At 41.9% G+C, this 18451-nt stretch overlaps 1 protein-coding gene across 4 annotated transcripts in view; it reads left to right on the plus strand.

Moving 5' to 3' along the window:
• The window catches only part of RICTOR (RPTOR independent companion of MTOR complex 2), a 61900-nt gene extending 43449 nt beyond the window's left edge, over positions 1 to 18451 (plus strand). For all 4 annotated transcript variants that reach the window (XM_083703399.1, XM_083703400.1, XM_083703401.1 and 1 more), the window contains 11 exons: positions 324 to 416; positions 2438 to 2544; positions 3221 to 3450; positions 5220 to 6249; positions 7684 to 7864; positions 8737 to 8821; positions 9053 to 9292; positions 9594 to 9752; positions 10319 to 10442; positions 12080 to 12218; positions 12316 to 18451. In XM_083703399.1, coding sequence (XP_083559525.1) covers positions 324 to 416; positions 2438 to 2544; positions 3221 to 3450; positions 5220 to 6249; positions 7684 to 7864; positions 8737 to 8821; positions 9053 to 9292; positions 9594 to 9752; positions 10319 to 10442; positions 12080 to 12218; positions 12316 to 12384 — 2457 coding nt within the window. In that variant the 3' untranslated portion in view covers positions 12385 to 18451. The remainder of the gene's footprint in view (positions 1 to 323; positions 417 to 2437; positions 2545 to 3220; positions 3451 to 5219; positions 6250 to 7683; positions 7865 to 8736; positions 8822 to 9052; positions 9293 to 9593; positions 9753 to 10318; positions 10443 to 12079; positions 12219 to 12315) is intronic.

Below are 18451 nucleotides of genomic sequence, written 5' to 3' on the forward strand. Positions count from 1 at the left end.
TATTTTTATAGAATTTGAATTACATGTTTGTGTTTTTAAATATTTCTTCTTAAAATGAAAAAAAAGAGAGCCTTATTTAATGACCAGAGCTGTTAGTGTTGTTCTGTATTTCTGCCTTTAGTTTTACCATTGGTGCTCTTGTTTAAATGGTTGGTGGTTTTTGAAACATTAGTTTTCAAAAAAAATTGTATTTAAAAAAATAACTAAACCTATTTGTATTTTGCTATTAGCATTTATGTAAGTTTGAAAAGCAATTCAGCAGATTTGAAGAATGTTAAGCTTCACATTGAAGCTACTTTGTGATTGATCTTTTTATTCTTTAGAGTATTGTTCCTGACCTGAGTTACACTGTTCGTTCCCCCATGCTGGATAAATGGGAAGGGATTAAGCAGCTGAAGGCAGCTCTCTGGGCTCTGGTTAGTAAAAAAATAAAAATCCACCATGGTGTTTTCTGCATTTCTGCAACCAAAATAACAATAATGGTTCCCCCAAATATCTGTTTTTGATTTTTGGATGTTGCAAATTACAGTGGTACCTCAGGTTACAGAAACTTCAGGTTTCAGACTCCGCTAAACCAGAAATAGTACATCGGATTAAGAACAGAAATCATGTGGTGGCAGCGGGAGGCCCCATTAGCTAAAGTGGTACCTCGGGTTAAGAACAGTTTCAGGTTAAGAACGGGCCTCAAGAACGAATTACTGTATTTTCTGGAGTATAAGACTACTTTTTAATCCAGGAAAATCTTCTCAAAAGTTGGGGGTCGTCTTATACGCCGGCTACAGCAGCAGCTCCTGCAGCAACTCCCCACCAAAGGGCAAAACAAAAGCAGATTAAATCAAAGGACACTAAGCTCTCTAGATGAAGCAGAAATACACTTGAAAATTGGCCCCAGAAGCCCCCCCCCAATCACCAGCAACAGAATGACCCTAACTGCTCCCAGTAGTAGACCACGTGGTCCAAAATGGCGGCCTCACATTGCCTCAGCAACTAGACACGTGGCCGCTGCCTCAGCCCAAGCAGCCCCCGCAGTAAAAGAAAAGGAAAGGCTCACACCAATGGCAGGGAACCAACAACAGCATTAAGCGCAGCACAGCCGAAGGGGCAAGCGAAGGTAGAAAACGGCTGGGAGGGGGAGGGAAGCCGATTATCAAGCCGCGAGGGCAATGACAAAGGGAGCAGTTCGGACAGGGGGAGCTGAGAGGGGGAGGTGGCCGGGAACAGAGAAACCCGGAAGCTTTTTCGCTACGAGGGCAGCAAAGTTGTAAAGTGAGAGCGGCAGTTGAGGCAACACTCCTCTCAAATGCCCTGCTCCCCACGCACAGCAATGGTCTCACCCACTGCCAATTGGTTCGGGGTGTCTGATAAAGGCTTTTTTCCAGCCACGCTGGTTTGAAACGGCGCCTGTCAGCTGTTCCACGTCGCAAGCAAATTCCACGAGAGCGGCTCAACAAAAGCAGTAAAAAATCACCCCAAAATGCTTCAGCAGGTCCGACAAAAGCAATAACTGAGTGAAGTTCAGCGACATCCAGCGATTGAGGAAGCGAGCCAAAGAGGAAGCCCTCCAGCTCGCTCCTCTGTTCAAATGGACCCGGCAACGCGCCCCACCCACCCTGGCCACTGGGAAGTGGAGCGGATTTCCGAGCCAGACTGGAGACTGGTTTTTTAATTTTTTATTTGGTGTGCGTTGGAAGAAGGGTAGTCTTATATGGCGAGTATATCCCAAACTCTATATTTTAACTGGAAAACTTGGGGGTCGTCTTATATGCCCAGTTGTCTTATATGCCGGAAAATACGGTAAGTTCTTAACCCGAGGTACCACTGTAAATGTCCACAGATACAGCAAATAATTACTAAGCACTTAATACACGTTATTTCCCTGAATAATATAGATTTGTCTTGACTACTAATAGTAGGGCATTCAGGATTTGATAATCAATTTTCAGTGTTTGAAGCCACTAGTCTTTTTCCTTTTAATGCAAAAGAGTTCTCAAATTGTAGAAGGTGAGGTACATGAGGGCATTGCATCTAAAGACAAAAGACTCTGCAATGTGGAAGGGAGCATATCAACCCAACCCTATATTTCTAGCCAAATTAACAATCATATTTGTGTGTGTGTGTGTGTGTGTGTGAGAGAGAGAGAGAGAGAGAGAGAGAGAGAGAGAGAGAGAGAGAGGGGAATATAAAAGATTTAAAGTCATTTCTGTGAAGTTGGGAAAGTAGGTAGACTGTAACAAGGTTCTATTAAATATTTTTTTTAAAGGCTTGAATTGGGGTGAAAGAGACTCGGCTGTAGGTATAAAGAAATTTATAGCTTATACTGTATACAAAATATCTAAAGTTTGTTCATCAAGTTCTAACCAATACTCCTTTGTTATATGACATAGTATCAGCAATATCAGCCAATAGCAAATTTGATCACAAATTATTTACATTACAGGGTAATATTGGATCTTCAAACTGGGGTCTGAATTTGCTTCAAGAAGAAAATGTCATCCCTGATATATTGGCACTTGCCCAGCATTGTGAAGTCCTATCTATTAGAGGGTAGGTATAACATGGTTTGAAATTGACTTTTAAAGGGTTTATAGGATTTTTATTTTGCCCTGAAGTCTTTAAAATGATTCTATGCCATCTGCTGCTTCATTCTTTAGAAACGGTATATAATTTTAAGATGAAGAAAGGCACAACACCCTTTTTATTTTTAAAAAAATCAGGTGACTTACTATTAAAAGAGCAAGTTGCTACTTACTATTATGTTAATAGATTTTCTGTGTGACATTAGTTTTGCAGCCTTATTTGTGGGTGTGGGGTGTGGGTGTTTTGTAGTCATGATTTGTGGAGCACACACAGAAGATGGGAAGAAAACTGAATGTCTCCTACTGTATTGAGTGATAATTTTAAGTAATATAGGCATGTAGGGAATGAAATAACACTTATATCTGTTACATGCCTATCCCCTTAGAGAATAAGGCTGCAACCTTATCTAGGAATAAGCCTCCTTGAACTAAGTGAGACTTATTTCTGAGTAGACATGTACAAGATTACACCTCAGAGTTGTAGGCCAACTTACACAAAGGAATTGTATTTTTCATTTCACATGTATATTGACAGCACAAGTAACATTTCCTGAGGGGAGGGAAAAGAAGCTGGAGAATTGTTTTGGTGGCCTGAATGTAAAATACATATTTGTTTGAACTGGATTTCTGTTTTATAAACATAGGACGTGTGTCTATGTGCTTGGCCTGATATCCAAAACAAAACAAGGTTGTGACATTCTGAAGCATCACAACTGGGATGCAGTGAGACACAGTCGTAGGCAGCCTTGGCCAGTCGTCCCCGATGACATGGAGCAACTCTGCAACGAACTCTCCTCTATTCCCAGCACGCTCAGTTTGAACTCTGAATCTACCAGTTCAAGGCACAACAGTGAAAGTGAATCTGCACCGTCAAGTAAGTATGCACAGCAGTGCCAGCACAGCTAGTAAATTCCCTTTGGGGAAAAAACAGATCATGGGTCTGGCCAGTGAAATCAATAGAATCGTAGAGCTGGAAGGCACCTCAGGGGTCATCTAGTCCAACCACCTGCAGTGAAGGAATCTCAACTAAAGCATCCATGATAGATGGCCATCCAACCTCTGCTTAAAAAAGCTCCAAGGAAGGAGAGTCCTCAACCTTATGAGAGAGTCTGTTCCACTCTTGAATAGCTCTTGCTGTTAGAAAGTTCTTCCTGATGTTCAGTTGGAATCTCCTTTTGCCTATCCATTTTGAGAAGGCATTAACTTTCTAATCTGAAGGTATTCTGTATATTCTGTATACCTCGGGTTACAGCCACTCCAGATTGCGTTTTTTTAGGATGTGGACCGCTGAAACCCGGAAGTACCAGAACGGGTTACTTCCGAGTTTCGGCAGTCGCACATGCACAGAAGCGCTAAATCGCGCTTTGCGCATGTGCAGAAGCACCGAATCCCAACCCACGCGTGTGCAGACGCGGGTTGCGAACATGCATCCCACACGGATCACGTTCGCAACCCAAGCGTCCACTGTGTGCTTAATGGATAAAGACGAGGTTTATAGAACGTGGTTGGGTATCCTTTGCTAAATTCAGAAATGGTTGGGCTATAGGGTGTCCAGAATGTCACTTTGCTGATCAGAGGCACTTTGATTCAGCTGAAGGCTTTCATCAGTGAAAGGAGGGAATTTCCACTTACTCCCCTCCCTGCTATACTGTACAGTCCCCCAACCTTTGGGGCAGATTGCAGCTGCTGGGGGAAGGAGAATTGGCAAAAGCATCACCCTCTGTATCCTGCTGGCAGAAGCCTCTGCTGGGTCTAAGTGCCTTCCGTCAACAGAGAGACATCACTGGGTAAAGCCCCCTTGGAGATTCTATAAAATCTTTTTTTAGTTTCAGCTTCCAATCATTTTAGATCATGCTTTTATCTGGTGTAAATGAAAAAAATAAAACACTGATTTCCTTAGCATAGAATTAGATCCATTTCTTCTCTAGGGTGATAGTATAAAAGTGAAGATAAAGACTGGACATGAGAAAATTCTTCCTTGAAAGTTAGAAACTCTGATTTAAGATGGAAATGGGAAACGTCAAAATATCTATTAGGGTGTTTTGAGTATCACATTATATTTAAAGAGCAGGCTCGGGATATATTGGAGCTAATCAGAAAAGTCAGGTGTGGAGAGTAAATACTATCACCAACTAGATAAAGTCTTGATATAAGAGAGTCACATTCATTTTAGAATTGATTTTAGCCTGCGGCTGTTGCTGGACCGCAACTCCCATCATTGTTGCCGATGTTGACTAGGACAGGTGGGAGTTGATGTGAACAAACACTGACCCCTCAACTACAGTATGAATTACATTTCCAAAGCATAGTTTGGCTCCTTAAGACCCCTAAATTCATATTAAAAGGAGAAACTAAGAGCACTAATATGAAAATTTTAATTGCTCAAGAAGTGACTAAGTGTTGAGTACCATTGTTTTATTTCTTTTTTAAAAAAGGACAGGTTCTGCTGATCTTACATACAACGTTTAGTGGCACATAAAAGGATACTAAGCACATTCCCCCTATCTAAAATAGCCTTCAGCCATTACAATTCAGAAATGTACATGCAGTTGGCTTTCATAGACTTTTCAGAGCTAGTTTTAGTTACCAAATATTCATAGACCAAAAATATTTTAACAATGCAAGCTTTTATTTAAATTTCAGGTATGTTTATTTTGGAAGATGACAGGGTTGGCAGCACCTCTACCAGCACGTTTTTCCTAGATATATCTGAAGATGCAGAACAGAATTTCTACGACCGATCGGGACCCTTGAAAGATAAGGATCGCAATCCCTTCCCCTTCTTCACTTCAAGCAGGCTTGTGAAGAACCGCATTTTAAATTCTCTAACCTTACCTAATAAAAAACACAGGAGTAGCAGCGATCCGAAAGGTGGCAAACTCTCTTCTTCAGAGAGCAAGATGGGTCTGAGGCGAAATCGTACAGTAACTGAGCCTTCCAGCAGCATGGATTTTGCACGAGGCGAGGACTTCACCCCTATGTTCCGGGTGCCTAAAATCCACACTCTGAAACTAGAGACGTCGTTTGTCGGGAGCAGACACAGCGAAGATGCAGATAGCACTCCAAGTATAGGCGAAAATGACCTCAAGCTTCCCAAAAGCCTCGGCCACGAAAACCACCGGGAAAATGCCAGCCGGGAAAGACTGATAGGAGAGGTTTCTACGCAGACTCATTTCAAAAGCCGGAGCTTGAGTTTCAATACAGATACCACCACGAGTGGCATAAGTTCAATGAGTTCGAGCCCTTCGCGGGAGACTGTGGGCGTGGACACTACAAATGTAGACACGGACAGTGGGAGTTTAAGTACTGTGGTGAGTACCAAGACAGTTAAAACAATCCAGTGCTCAACCCCACAGCCTAACCACCTCCCCCTCTCAAAATCAAATTCTGTCTCCCTGGTACCACCAGGGTCCTCGCACACCCTTCCTCGGAGAGCACAGTCACTTAAAGCTCCTTCGCTCGCCACAATAAAAAGCCTGGCTGACTATAACTTCAGCTACACCAGTTCGCGAGATGCCTTTGGGTATGCAACACTCAAACGCTTGCAGCAGCAAAGGATGCACCCCTCTTTGTCCCATTCGGAAGCTCTGGCGTCTCCAGCAAAGGATGTGCTCTTCACAGACACTATTACTATGAAGTCTGGTAGTCTAGACTCTCGACTGACACCAAACAGGTAAGCACTTCTTCCTCCCTCAAGTTTTCTTCATGGCATAGCTAAGTAATGTTCTCACGATTCCAGCTCTTCAAGAAGAGAAGAATTGCTGTATTTTTCGCTTCCTAAGGTGCACCGGACCATTAGGCGCACCTACCTAGTTTTTAGAGGGGGAAATCAAGGGGGAAAAATCCACTTCTCCCAGAGCTTTTTGGGGCTGCTGGGGGAAGCCTGGGTCCCTCCCAGCCCCAAAGAGCAAAGAAGGCAATACAGCGAGTGGGATGGATCCTGCTGGCTGTCTTGGCTTCTTTAGCCGCGCACAGCCTCTCCGGCCAGGAGAGGCTACGCGCTGCTATGGCAGTTCCCCCACCTCCCGCAAAAGTCCACAGGAGCCGTGCACCCTTTAAGGAGTGCACGGCTCCTGGGGGCTTTTCTTCGAGGAGGGAGAAGGGACTGACTGGCCGCGTCAGTCCCTTCTCCCTCCTGGGGAAAAGCCTGCAAGAGCCCCGCGGAGCTTGTGTGTGGCTCTTGGGGTTTTTTCCTGCCTGCTACCCCCTTCATTCGCTCCATAAGACGCACACACATTTCCCCTTACTTTTTAGGAGGGAAAAAGTACATCTTATGGAGCAAAAAATACGGTAGCCAGGAATTTTGGGTGTGACCCAAACAAGTTTAAATGTACGCAGAGGAGAGCTGCATTTACAGCCAACACTTCCTTTGATATGTTTTCCATAGCTTCCACCGCCTGCCGTTCAGTTTCAACTTCAGAGAAAGCTCCAGCTGCATGAGAATTCCTTTTTTCAATCAATCATGGCCTTCCACTTCAGGCAGTGAATTCCAGTGAATTCCTGGGGCATTCCTAGCACTCTGATCAACTAGGCTTTAGGGAAATTAAGAAACTCGGGGCCTCCTTCCAATTGGGGGAGGGCTGTTGGATCCTATCGTAAAAACTCCCAGTGCGGGGCTCAAACCCACAACCCTAACATTAAGAGTCTCATGCTCTACCAACTGATTCACAGTCTCAATTCAGGAAGGGCTGCTGAATCCTATCACACAATCTCAGTTGCATTGAAAAACCAACCCTCCTGCTCAAAGCAGTTCACTCTAAAATAATAATTTTAATAATCAGGTGGGGGGGGGGGTTGGTTCAGAGTAATGGAAAGATTATCTGAACTATTTTCAAAGTTAGTTTCTGAATGAGAGTAGAAAATACAGATGATGCCAGTCTGGAACTGATCACAAATTTACCTCTTAGAAATAGTTTCTGCTGGGAAAGCCATTCATAACAGTATATGTGTTGCTCTCACAGTATGTCTTTCAATTATTAATAAACAGATAATATATAAGAAGGTAAACTGTATAATCATCCAAACTAGCCGTACTTTAAAAATGCTGTCTGTTAGCAGTTGTGATTTTCAGGTTATACTGACTTTGGTTCCCTTGATGCTGTTACAGGTTCATGAGAGCTTTAAGTTATGCATCATCTTTAGATAAAGAGGATTTATTAAGCCCTATTAACCAAAACACACTGCAGCGTTCTTCTTCTGTTCGTTCCATGGTGTCTAATGCTACTTACGGAAGTTCAGATGATTACATTGGGCTTGCTCTCCCCGTTGATATCAATGAAATATTTCAGGTATGTACACTGTGTGTGTCTAAATTTTCATGAAAAACAACAACAGAATAATGAATCTGAGATGACAGATTCCCCCATGTGAAATCAGTTCATGTTCACGTGAGATAATTTGGCATCTTAGATTCATTGTTCTAATGCGGGCATGTCCAACAGGTAGATCGTGAAGTACCAGTAGATCACTGGACGTCTGTGGTAAATCACTGGTAGATCACTGGCTCCCCCCAAAGAAGTTCAACAACTTTGGCTCCCCTAAAGAAAGATCTGCACCCCCAAAATTGGGCTTTTCTCCTCCCTAAAAAAGCTCAACAACTTTGACCTGAACTCCCAAAAAAGGGGGTAGATCACTGCCTGTTTGTAGCTCTGTGAGTAGATCGCAGTCTCTTGGGAGTTGGCCACCCCTGTTCTAATGAATATGTCCTCTGTAAGCTACACTTACTCAGAGAAGGGATTAGCATGGAGTAATTTGCTTAACTTACTTGATCAACTCGAGCACGATTTTTTTAAACCCTTATTTGAAGCCTAAATCCAAATATTTACTGGTTATCCATTTATTTCCAAATCAAAGTGTTAGTCATTATCATTAAAGCCCTATAAATGACTTAGGTCCAGGTAGTTTTGGGACTGTTCTCTCCCAGATCACCCTGCCCACTTAATAAAGAGACCTCCCTTTGTAAGGCAGATAATGTGTTTATGATTGGGTTTTACATTTTTCTATGTTTTATGAAAATGGATTTTTTCTAATGTAGGCTGCTCTGAGTAGTGAATTAGCACTCAAATTAAATGCTTGAATGAATGGCTATTTACCAAAAATAGAGGGCTTGTTTACTTTTCTAAAAACTCATCCGTATAATTTTTCACTTCAAATACTTCAGGTAAAGGAAACTCCTTATTTCCAGAAGAAGACCATGCCTTCACTTGACGAACGAGGCGCTAAAGTCTTTCCCCAAGATGCTGGAGGTACCTTTTCCTTTCCACACTCTTTTGTTCTACAGTGGAGTCTTCACATTTTTTTTGAGCCTGTGGGGTACCTTTTGGAATTTTGTCAGTGCCAATTTATTTTTTTGCAGCGCTGACTAATTCTGTAGAACAAAATAATTCCCAAAAAGTCAGACACAGGGTTGAATGGCAAAAGCTGGTCTTCTGCCACACTTATTATTTATATTTCTTTTTCTGTCGTTTAATTGGAAGCCTCTCCAGGTGTGCCGAGTGGTTCTTCTGAGATGGTGAAGAGTCCCTTCCAGATGCTTCGGCAGCAGATCAGTCTTACAGAGATAATGAACACTAGCCGCTCGGATGCTTCTCAGTTCCTTGAAAGTATGGAAGACACGGGGCTCCAAGAGCACACGGAAGAGAATTGCCTTTATTGTGTCTGCACGCACATTTTGGGCTACCAGCAAAACAAAGTGAATTCTTCATATAGTCACACTGGTTAGTACAGCTGGGCCTCTTTCGGTCAGAAGTCTAGCCATTGCTCCTATTCACACACAAGGATATGGAGGCTTGGAGACCTGTTTTGGGCTTCTCATGCATCATGAAATAACTTTCCAGAATGTTTCATAGTCCTGAGACCCAGAAACCTACACTGAGATTTAATGTAGAGTGTCATATTCTGCGGGAGTTAACATGGCTATGGTTCGACAATTATAATTTATATTACATTAAATTATCTCAGCTGAAATGAAGCTATGTATTTTTCTTCTTTGTAAACCACTCCATATGTTTTTTTCAGAATTTTCAGACAATCCTTCTTCTGACTGGTGTGGAAAGCCCATGCACAATCACTTGGTTGTGGTCCCCCATTCCTCAAAGTTTTCTGGGATTTCGGGATGCAGCGATGCTGTATCTCATGGCTCAACCAGTAGCACCAAGAGTACGGATATTGTGATAGGTAAGTGGTTTTGTCATAAGTATAACAACGTGTGACTGTTTTCCTACCTCTGGTAAGAAGTCAGATATTTTCTTCAAGGCACTTGCAGCCTGATTCTGAACATTTTGCATGTCGGTATTGCATGAACATGCTCTTCCTCTAACTCAACTTAGGACTGCAACCTTTATTAGGTTTTTCCTAACATTACAACTGCCAAGTAGTTGAAGGTGATGTGTGTTCTCTTAAGGGCCATTCAGCCAGCATTTTTCCACCTTCCCCAACATGTGCTCACACCCTACACCTCTGTGCATGGTGTTTTGGGCGGACACAATTCCTTCATGTTGTCCTCTGTTTTCCCCTATCTCCTTTATTGCATGTAGAAATGAAGGTCCAGACCAGGAGGATTTGTGTTTGTTTCTTCTTGCCCCTAGACGTTGACTCCATATGTAGTGTTGAGGCAAGGGAATAACATCTGAACGAGTCCTTGGCCTAATGGGTGGCATTGTAATGCATGTGTGGCACTTCTCAGTGAATACGCATGCAACTGCCTGTGATTTTGATTCTGAAAAATGTCCTTCCCCCTCAAGGTGTAAAGTCAATCCCAGATGATACCCCTGTATGCCGCATACTACTGAGAAAGGAAGTCTTGCGATTAGTGATCAACTTGAGCAGTTCAGTAGGAACTAAAGGACATGAAACAGGTCTCTTGACGTAAGTAGCACTCTCTTCTCACTACAATTTTAGCTTTCTGCAAATAGTCTGTTGTCATGGAATTCTACTCAGTATTGATCCTGAGCTAATTCCAACAGCCTTTACCAAAGGTGTCATGGGCTTTGAAGACACTCAAACTCAGGATGCAAGGGAAAAACATGCTAAGAGGAAGGGGCACACTTGGCAAATTCACACCGTGATCAACTCCCGCCCGGAAACCAATGTCCCCACTGTGGAAGGACATGTGGATCCAGAATTGGCCTCCACAGTCACTTATGGATTGTAAAACCGTGTTTATGGAAGACAATCTTACTCAGCTACGAGTGATCGCCAGAGAAGAAGAAGATAGTTAGCAGAGTAAAAATTTAAACATGTTGCAGGATTCCCAAAAAATAGACCAGAGGCAATTGTAGCTTTACTGCTACTGAAGGCAAATGAGCATAAATGGTCACAAATCCAATACCTTCAGGATTGGCACTATCCATAAGAAATCCAGTTCCAGCAGACTTAACTTAAACTTACAATAACTTATAATAAGTCTAAACTTTAACACTAAGCATACTATGTACAGAACACCACACCAGAAGGAAGAGAGATAGAGAAAGTGAATCCCAGACTCCTTCTGGCCTTACTATTATAGTCATCATGACCTTGACTGAAAGAGATAACAGGACCAGATTAAGCCAGCTGTACTCAGCCTCTCTGAAGGAATAACCCAAACATCAGGAACCTTCTGCTTGTTTCTTTCACACAGAGAAGCTTCCAGAACCCTCTTGAATTAATTAGAACAGGAAAGATCTCTACACATCAGATCAATACTTTCTGCACTAAGAAATGCAAACTGACAGATGTGGCCTCCTCAGGCTCCTCACTAATCCTTTGGAGTTGGGAAGAGTGGGGAGAAAGGATGTGGGTGAGCTCCTGGCATCATCAGCTCTTACCAAAGAGGACACAATGAGAATATGTTAGAAATCATTCATGCTGATTGGGGTGGAGACTATCCCATTTGCCAGTCTAGAATCGTAGATGGGTTTGTAGGCCTTGACAATTGTGGCAAAGCCTTCCTTTGAGAGATGGCATGGAAACCGTGACCCATCAGCCAATCTCTTAGCAAAGGTGGTTGCTGAACTTGGTTCTAGAGTTAATAAAATTACTTACCCATCATGCCTTCAGTAGCTGTATAGCCACCCAAGTGTGAGATATCAAGTTCATGCATTGTCTGTGGTAAGATTGTTGTGGGCGTGTTCAGTTCATATCAGATCTGCTTTTGACACAACAGTGTCAGGTTAGCATTTGCAGCAGTTGAATCCAACATCTGGTAATGGGGATATGACCATCTTGGCAAAACTATTTCCCTGCATCCATCACATGCTGCAGTGATTGTGAGCATATGCCCTTTGAGGTTCGGATTAGACTCGTTTAAGCCTTTTCAGTTCCATATTTGCTTTTTCAGTCTGTATTTTTGTTCCTCTTTCACTTGAATTCAGATTGTTAGGTCCTGAGATTTGACTTCATCAATTTGCGTGGAATATCAGATAGCTGCCTCAGCTTCCTTCCCTAAAGGTTTATGGTATTAGGTCTTAATGGAGCAAGTCAAATCATGGTGCATGAATTGGTTTCTTTTTCTTTCTGATTAGAATTAAAGAGAAGTTTCCCCAAGCATTCGATGACATATGCCTTTACTCTGAAGTGTCCTACTTGCTCGCTCACTGCACATTTCGATTACCATCCCGAAGGTTCATACAAGAGCTCTTTCAAGATGTCCAGTTTTTACAAGTGAGTTGAAGTGAAATCTAGCTAATTCTTGATAGGCTTCTAATACGACTTTTGTCTTTTAAGCTAATTTACTAACATTCTATCTCGTTACTTCCAGATGCACGAAGAAGCAGAAGCCGTACTAGCAACAAATCAGCAAACAGCTAACCCATCGGCTGAATCCTGACCCCTTGCTTTTTGTGGTGTGGTTAAATATGAAGTCGTCGGTAGCCTCAGATAATAACATTTAATTGACTGGGCGAAGAGAAGAGAAGCATTCTGGGTACAAGTAACAGAACCTCTCCTCCGTGAAACCTGCTTTCCCATCCATCCATCTGAGCCCTATGGGAATTGTTAAAACAATGAAAGTAGCAATTACCAAGATATGCAAGGAGAACGAAGCACTGAACACTTGCACAGGTTTTCATTTCACTTATTTTGAAACGCAGCATTGTAATAATAGAGGACAGCCAGCGTGCAGGGACGTGTTGTACATGGTTGGTTTTTTTTACTTCCGTTCAGGACAGAGAGTGATGCCTTTTAAACCCTGGATCTCGGAGCATCTAAGGCTCTATCTCCATTGTCACCAATGGAGCTGCTCGGACTGTGGACGTCAGGGGATTAATGATGGCTTTCTGTGATATTTTTCCTAATCTTTGTGAAACACTACTTGGAGAATTTCTGATCTCTGAAAGAGGAAGAGAATCCTTAGTAACGTGGGGTAGTCTTAAGTTATTTTATTGTTACAACAGCAAAAATCCTTATTTGTGTTAGCAGTCGGTCTAGGTTTGTTGCAGTTACATGTGATAATGTGTTAACTGAACCAGTTAAGGAACTTCACTACAGTTTGATTTTTTTAAAAAAAGAACAAATCACTTCTCAGACCCCTGGGATCAGAATTTCCCTGTACATATAATAATGCATGTTGTTCGGTCGGGTTTTCTACATTAATGCTCATCTAGTATGTAAATTGTCTAAATGTAAACCTTTTAACAAGCATGACTTCCATCAAATAAGGGTGCATACTTTATCAAGAAAAACTAGGAAATATCTACCCATTGCTGCTTTTGATCAGGAAAGAGGCAAGAAAGAAAAAACCACACACCACATTCCATGTCTTTAATTTTTCTCCTTACCACTTAGCTTTGATTATACATGTGAAAGGTTAATTGCAAGATAATACCGGTAATGGTAGTGAAAAGCCTTAAAGGTGCAATGCAGAAATGAACACTCCTTTGCTTTAATCCATTGTTCTTTCACAGATCCTTTGCACAGATGATATGATGGTGACAATATATAGGTCAGTTCTCCCCACACCCTTAGTGCGATTCCTAAATTTCTAGAAGTGCAGACTTGAAACGCATGCATCTTGTCCCCAGACCGAAAGACCCCCCCCCTCCCCGAATCAAATAACTTGATATATGCAAACCTGTACATACAAATGCCCAACCACTTTCATTACAAAAGGCTGACTGTAGTGGATTGAGGTTACTCTGTAATTTCTTGTGTATGAAAATAGTACAGCGGGACTGTACTGGCAATCATATTATGTCCATCCATCCCCCCCCCCCCAATTAAACAAATTCAAAGATTTGCTTATCAAGGTGTAATTAGCTCAGTTTTGCATATTTCTTACTGCAGCTTAATCAGTTCACTAATTCTTTTTGTGGTAGGATTTTGTTCCACGTTATAGAACGTTAAGAATATTTGAATTTTTCATTACGCAATCCAATCTTGGTTAGGTTACCTCCACTGCCATTCCAAAAAAAATGGTTTTGCTCCACAACACAGGGAAGACGGCAAACGTTAAAAGGCCAAACCACCTCTAAGAGTTCTGCTTTCCTTAGTAGGAGACTGGCAAGTGCTTACAGCCGAAATCTTTTTGTCAAGCTCCTTTTTGCAGTTCCTCGTGAGACCTTCTTTCACTTAAGCTCCTTGCCCTTCCTGTACAGGGCAGATGGAAGAACGAGCAGTTCTTGACCTCTGGAAGTTTTGGATACACAGCACCTGAATCCGCTTCTTTTTTCTCCTCCTCCCACATTCACCACGGTGACTCCTCTGAGAGCATCTTCCCCATCGCACTATGGCTTAATTTTGCCAAAGCCTCTTTCTCCTGGCTCGATGAGCTCAGTGTTCAACTCCAGCTTCCGTGTTTTCCTTGCATTGTCTACACTGCCATTCTAACCTGCCATTGGGGAACAAGTAATTTTAAAGGAACAGGCGTTGTCTTGGTGGCGTGCTCATTTTCACCTCTTCTGACTTGATGATGACTTTGGTTTCAAGGAATGGGACACTGGATGGGGTTGCGGGGCTTGTAGAGGTTTTGAGACCTTCTTTCACATACGATGATGGCAGTGGGGGGGAGGCTGGTGGTGGGAATAAGAATACGTTACCAGGTTTTTGAAGTTACTTTCCCCCCATTTGTTGCCTTTGGAACTTGTTAACTGGAAGGTGACAGGAAGGAGCAGAGGGCCTGTAGAAGCAGTTGTTACCTCCCCACCCTTTAACCAGACGTCTTATTTTCCTTGAGTTGTAGAGGAATGTTTGGTGTGGCAGTGGAGGTTCCTTCTAGGAGTTGGCCATTTCCCCCTTCCTATAGTATTACTTGTTAAAACTGCTTTCATCGGGTCATGTGGCCTTCACTATAATTTAATTGGTAGAACCCTTTTAGGCCTATGTAAATGGAGGGTTCCCAGCAAAATTAGTTCCCTCAGTTTTTTTTCCCATTTCCATCAAAGCTCTTTGGAGTTTTGGGTGGGGGGTTTCAGCTGAATTAATGTCTACCTATTAACCGCATGGAATCCATTAATCTTATCCGCCACTATTTACAGATATATCGTTTGGGCTTAAATACAACTCCTTTGCAAAACCAAAATGCTAGCTACAGTAGACCAAATAGTGGTATAAACCCCAAAGGAGTCATGTAGTACTCACAGTTAAAACAGGACAAAAAAAAAAACCCCTGATGTAATACAGTAGTAGTGAACACTACCTCAGTTAGGATAGAGTAATTAAGACCTATAGATTGCCGACTCCAGCTGGAGTTAATTCATGAACTCTAGTTTACATTTCTGCTTCCAAGACAAAAGGTAGCTGAGGCTTTTTTAAAAAAAATAAATCTATATTTAACAAAATGAATTGTTCAGATGGTTAGGCTTTCCAACCCAGCTCTTAAAGAAGGGACATGAAAAACGAATAGGGAAAATGAAACAGTAAACTTGGATTGCAGCATCTACACCCAGAAAATTCACCCCTACCTTTAAGTTCAAAGAACTCTGACTTCCATCCCGACCATCACCAAGAAAACTGCAAAGTAACATCAAGTGAATTTTTCAAATAAATTTAAGGAAAGAAAACATATTTCCGTAAGTGTTGAGGATGTAATAATGTCAGTACTGAGTGTTTCATATATGATACCTTGCGTTTACTTTAATTTGTCAATTAATTTGATGTGGCAGAATATATTCTGGAGGGTAACACAATGGGTTTTCATTGAAAAGCTGTGTTTTGAATTGAGTACTCCTTGGCCAGTCACAGTAGCATCTCATTCGGTTGTGGACTTGGACGACCTTTAGTGCATCAAGCCAAATGCAAAAGCCCTGCATTGTGAACTGCCGGCTGTTTGACAACCTCATGAGTCTCAGAGATACAGAAAAATCAGAGGGCGGCTGTATATACCTGGTCGGTTGCACTTGGCTTGGAGGATCACGAATACTACAGGGTAGCCTTAGGTGCTCCTGAACAGGAATTGGGCACCAAGCCAAACCATAGGAAAAGGAAAATACGATGGCAGAAAAGTCCCCAGAAAAGGAAAATACGATGGCACTTGGGGAAACTCCCAGCATCACAGTTTGAATTATGTGGGTGGTGCGGACCATGCCCCCACACTATGTCCCACTGTTGCTTTTGCAGAGAGATGGGAACTGTGGGCATGGCTCAGTGACTTCTGAGAGATCAGTGCATCCAATCCCTCTAGAAACCCGTGTGCTAAAGATCCCCCTTCCGACCTTGCGAGGTACGTCACAAAGAAGATTCTAAGTGCTTCCGAATGGACCCTTACAGTGCATGGGGGACTTGTTTAGATGCATCTATCTCACTCTCATGCACACACACTGTCCTGCCCTACTTACTGCAGTAAAAGTTGGACGGAAGGGATTTTAAACAAGGATCCCAAAGTTCTCCAGGTCTTTTAGAGGGAAAGGGGAGCATGTAGTATTCCAAAAAGCTGCATTTGAGAGAACACTTTGAATTGACATCCTTTTTCTGCTTTTGATCAGTTCATTCCAAATATAACTCTTTAGGAGTTCTGTTTTCCCCACGACAGATAAGTTAAGGATTAGATATTGGCTGTGACACAGACTGTTAGATCTGTGTACCTCAAGTTCAGCACCTCCATTAATACATATGGCAGCAGCCTGATTGTATGATAGGCATAGAAAACCTTTAGCTGTTATTAATTCTCTATGTCTTTAAGAGGTCTGATCATCAGACAAAGAAGTGTTAGCCCCTTGCAATATAGGCTTGGATTCCGAGTTGGTCCTCTGCTCACATAAGCAGGGTGATTTCTGCCAGCTCCCTCTCCATTTGCCAGTGGCTCCCCCTTCTAGTCCCAAAGGTCCCTCCAACTCCCAGGAACATATTTTTTGAAGGGGCAAAGGGAAGGCAGGCAAGCTCAGATCTTTGAACTCAGTCCACAAAAGATCCAAGTCATATTGTCAGATGTGTGTCACAGGGCCCATACAGTCCTAAAAAGACCTTGTTCATTATATCCACCATGTAGGCTGCTGCTAATTAGGCACCATCAGTTTTCATTCCTTTAGAATATTTTCAGTATTCTAGAAAATGGGTCGACGCGTTCAGAAGTTTGCTTTCTCCGACACATTCTAGAATACTTGCCAGGCGACAGAGAATGTCTTTCAGTAACTCTTCGAACAGCAGTATAAGGAAGAAATAAGATTCTGGAAGCACTTTGGTGGCAGCTCAGCTACTTGCATTTCTGGCAGCACTTTCTATATAAAGATTTTGCAAAGCTGATGCCCCAGTTGTGAAGTGAATGTAAGTTTCGGAGGGCATGGGGTCCGACCCAAAGAGAGGCACTTCTAAATTTAGGGCTTAACTCTGGCTGAATATTGCCTTAAACATATTGATCCTTTTTTTTCCCTTTTTCTTTTTTGCTTTTAATAGGAGAAAAAAAACTCTTTATTTTGAGATTGCCTTCTGTAACAATCCTTGTTAGCGTACCCTTCTGCTTGCCCTCCTGTGCAGAAAAATGTGACAGTGCAGATGGGCATGTGTTTTCCAGTTAAATGTACCTCACTATTAAATGCTGGCTAGTGGTGATGGGAACATAGTAGAATCCCTACTAGAAATTTCCCTTTTCTAGAAATGGCAATAGCCCTGTCTTTGTTTTTTGTTTTGTTTTTTTTTAGACTTCTCAGCGCCAACATCCAGATTTGCTATGTAATTATCATTTTTTAATTCAGTCAAGAATGTGGTTTTTATTTGGATTTTTTCTTTTGTAAAATAGTTGGATAGCGACGCCACAGCATGCAGAAATTGCACTTTTTTTGCTTGACCTGCTTGTATAAAATAGACACTATTTAATTTGAAAAAATGTAATTTATGCCAAAAAAAAGAAGAAGAGCGAGAGCACTTGCCATTCTGCCACTGCATAGGTTAGATTAGCACAAAACGCAAGAAGTTTTGAGGGGGAGGGGCAGTATTTTGTAGGTGTAATTTGTGGGTGGGGGGCGGGGAGATGTGCTTCACTAGTGGCTGCCAGTAACCCAAACTATGTGTGATGTTAGAGATTATGTAAATTAATCATTCTGAGGAGTGTGAGAAAAACTTCAAAGCTCATTGTCTCCACCCCATATAGTCATATTTCCTCTTATTTTTTTTTAGTTGACAAGCTGCTACATATTTGGAAGTTATATTGTTTGTAGGTCACTGAATGGACATTGAAATCTGATTTATATTGTATACCTGTAACATAGAAAGAAAGAAAAAGTATTTATATATTTTCTGTATGAATATTTCATTGAGCTGTGTATAATTTTGAAGAGGCTTTGTCCCCAATTGGATCTGCCCATCTGGATTTTTGATCTCTTTTTTGTTTCTTTTTCCTTTTTTGGATTTTTGTTTTGTTTTGTTTTGTACAGTGTGTACAGTTCACATCTATGAACATTAATAGCCTCCTGAAGCATTATCTTATCAAAGGGATGCATTGTTAATAAAATGGACTTTGAAATTGC

The sequence above is a fragment of the Podarcis gaigeae genome, assembly GCF_964106915.1.
Source record: "Podarcis gaigeae genome assembly, chromosome: 11".
NCBI classification, from domain to species: Eukaryota; Metazoa; Chordata; class Lepidosauria; order Squamata; family Lacertidae; genus Podarcis; species Podarcis gaigeae.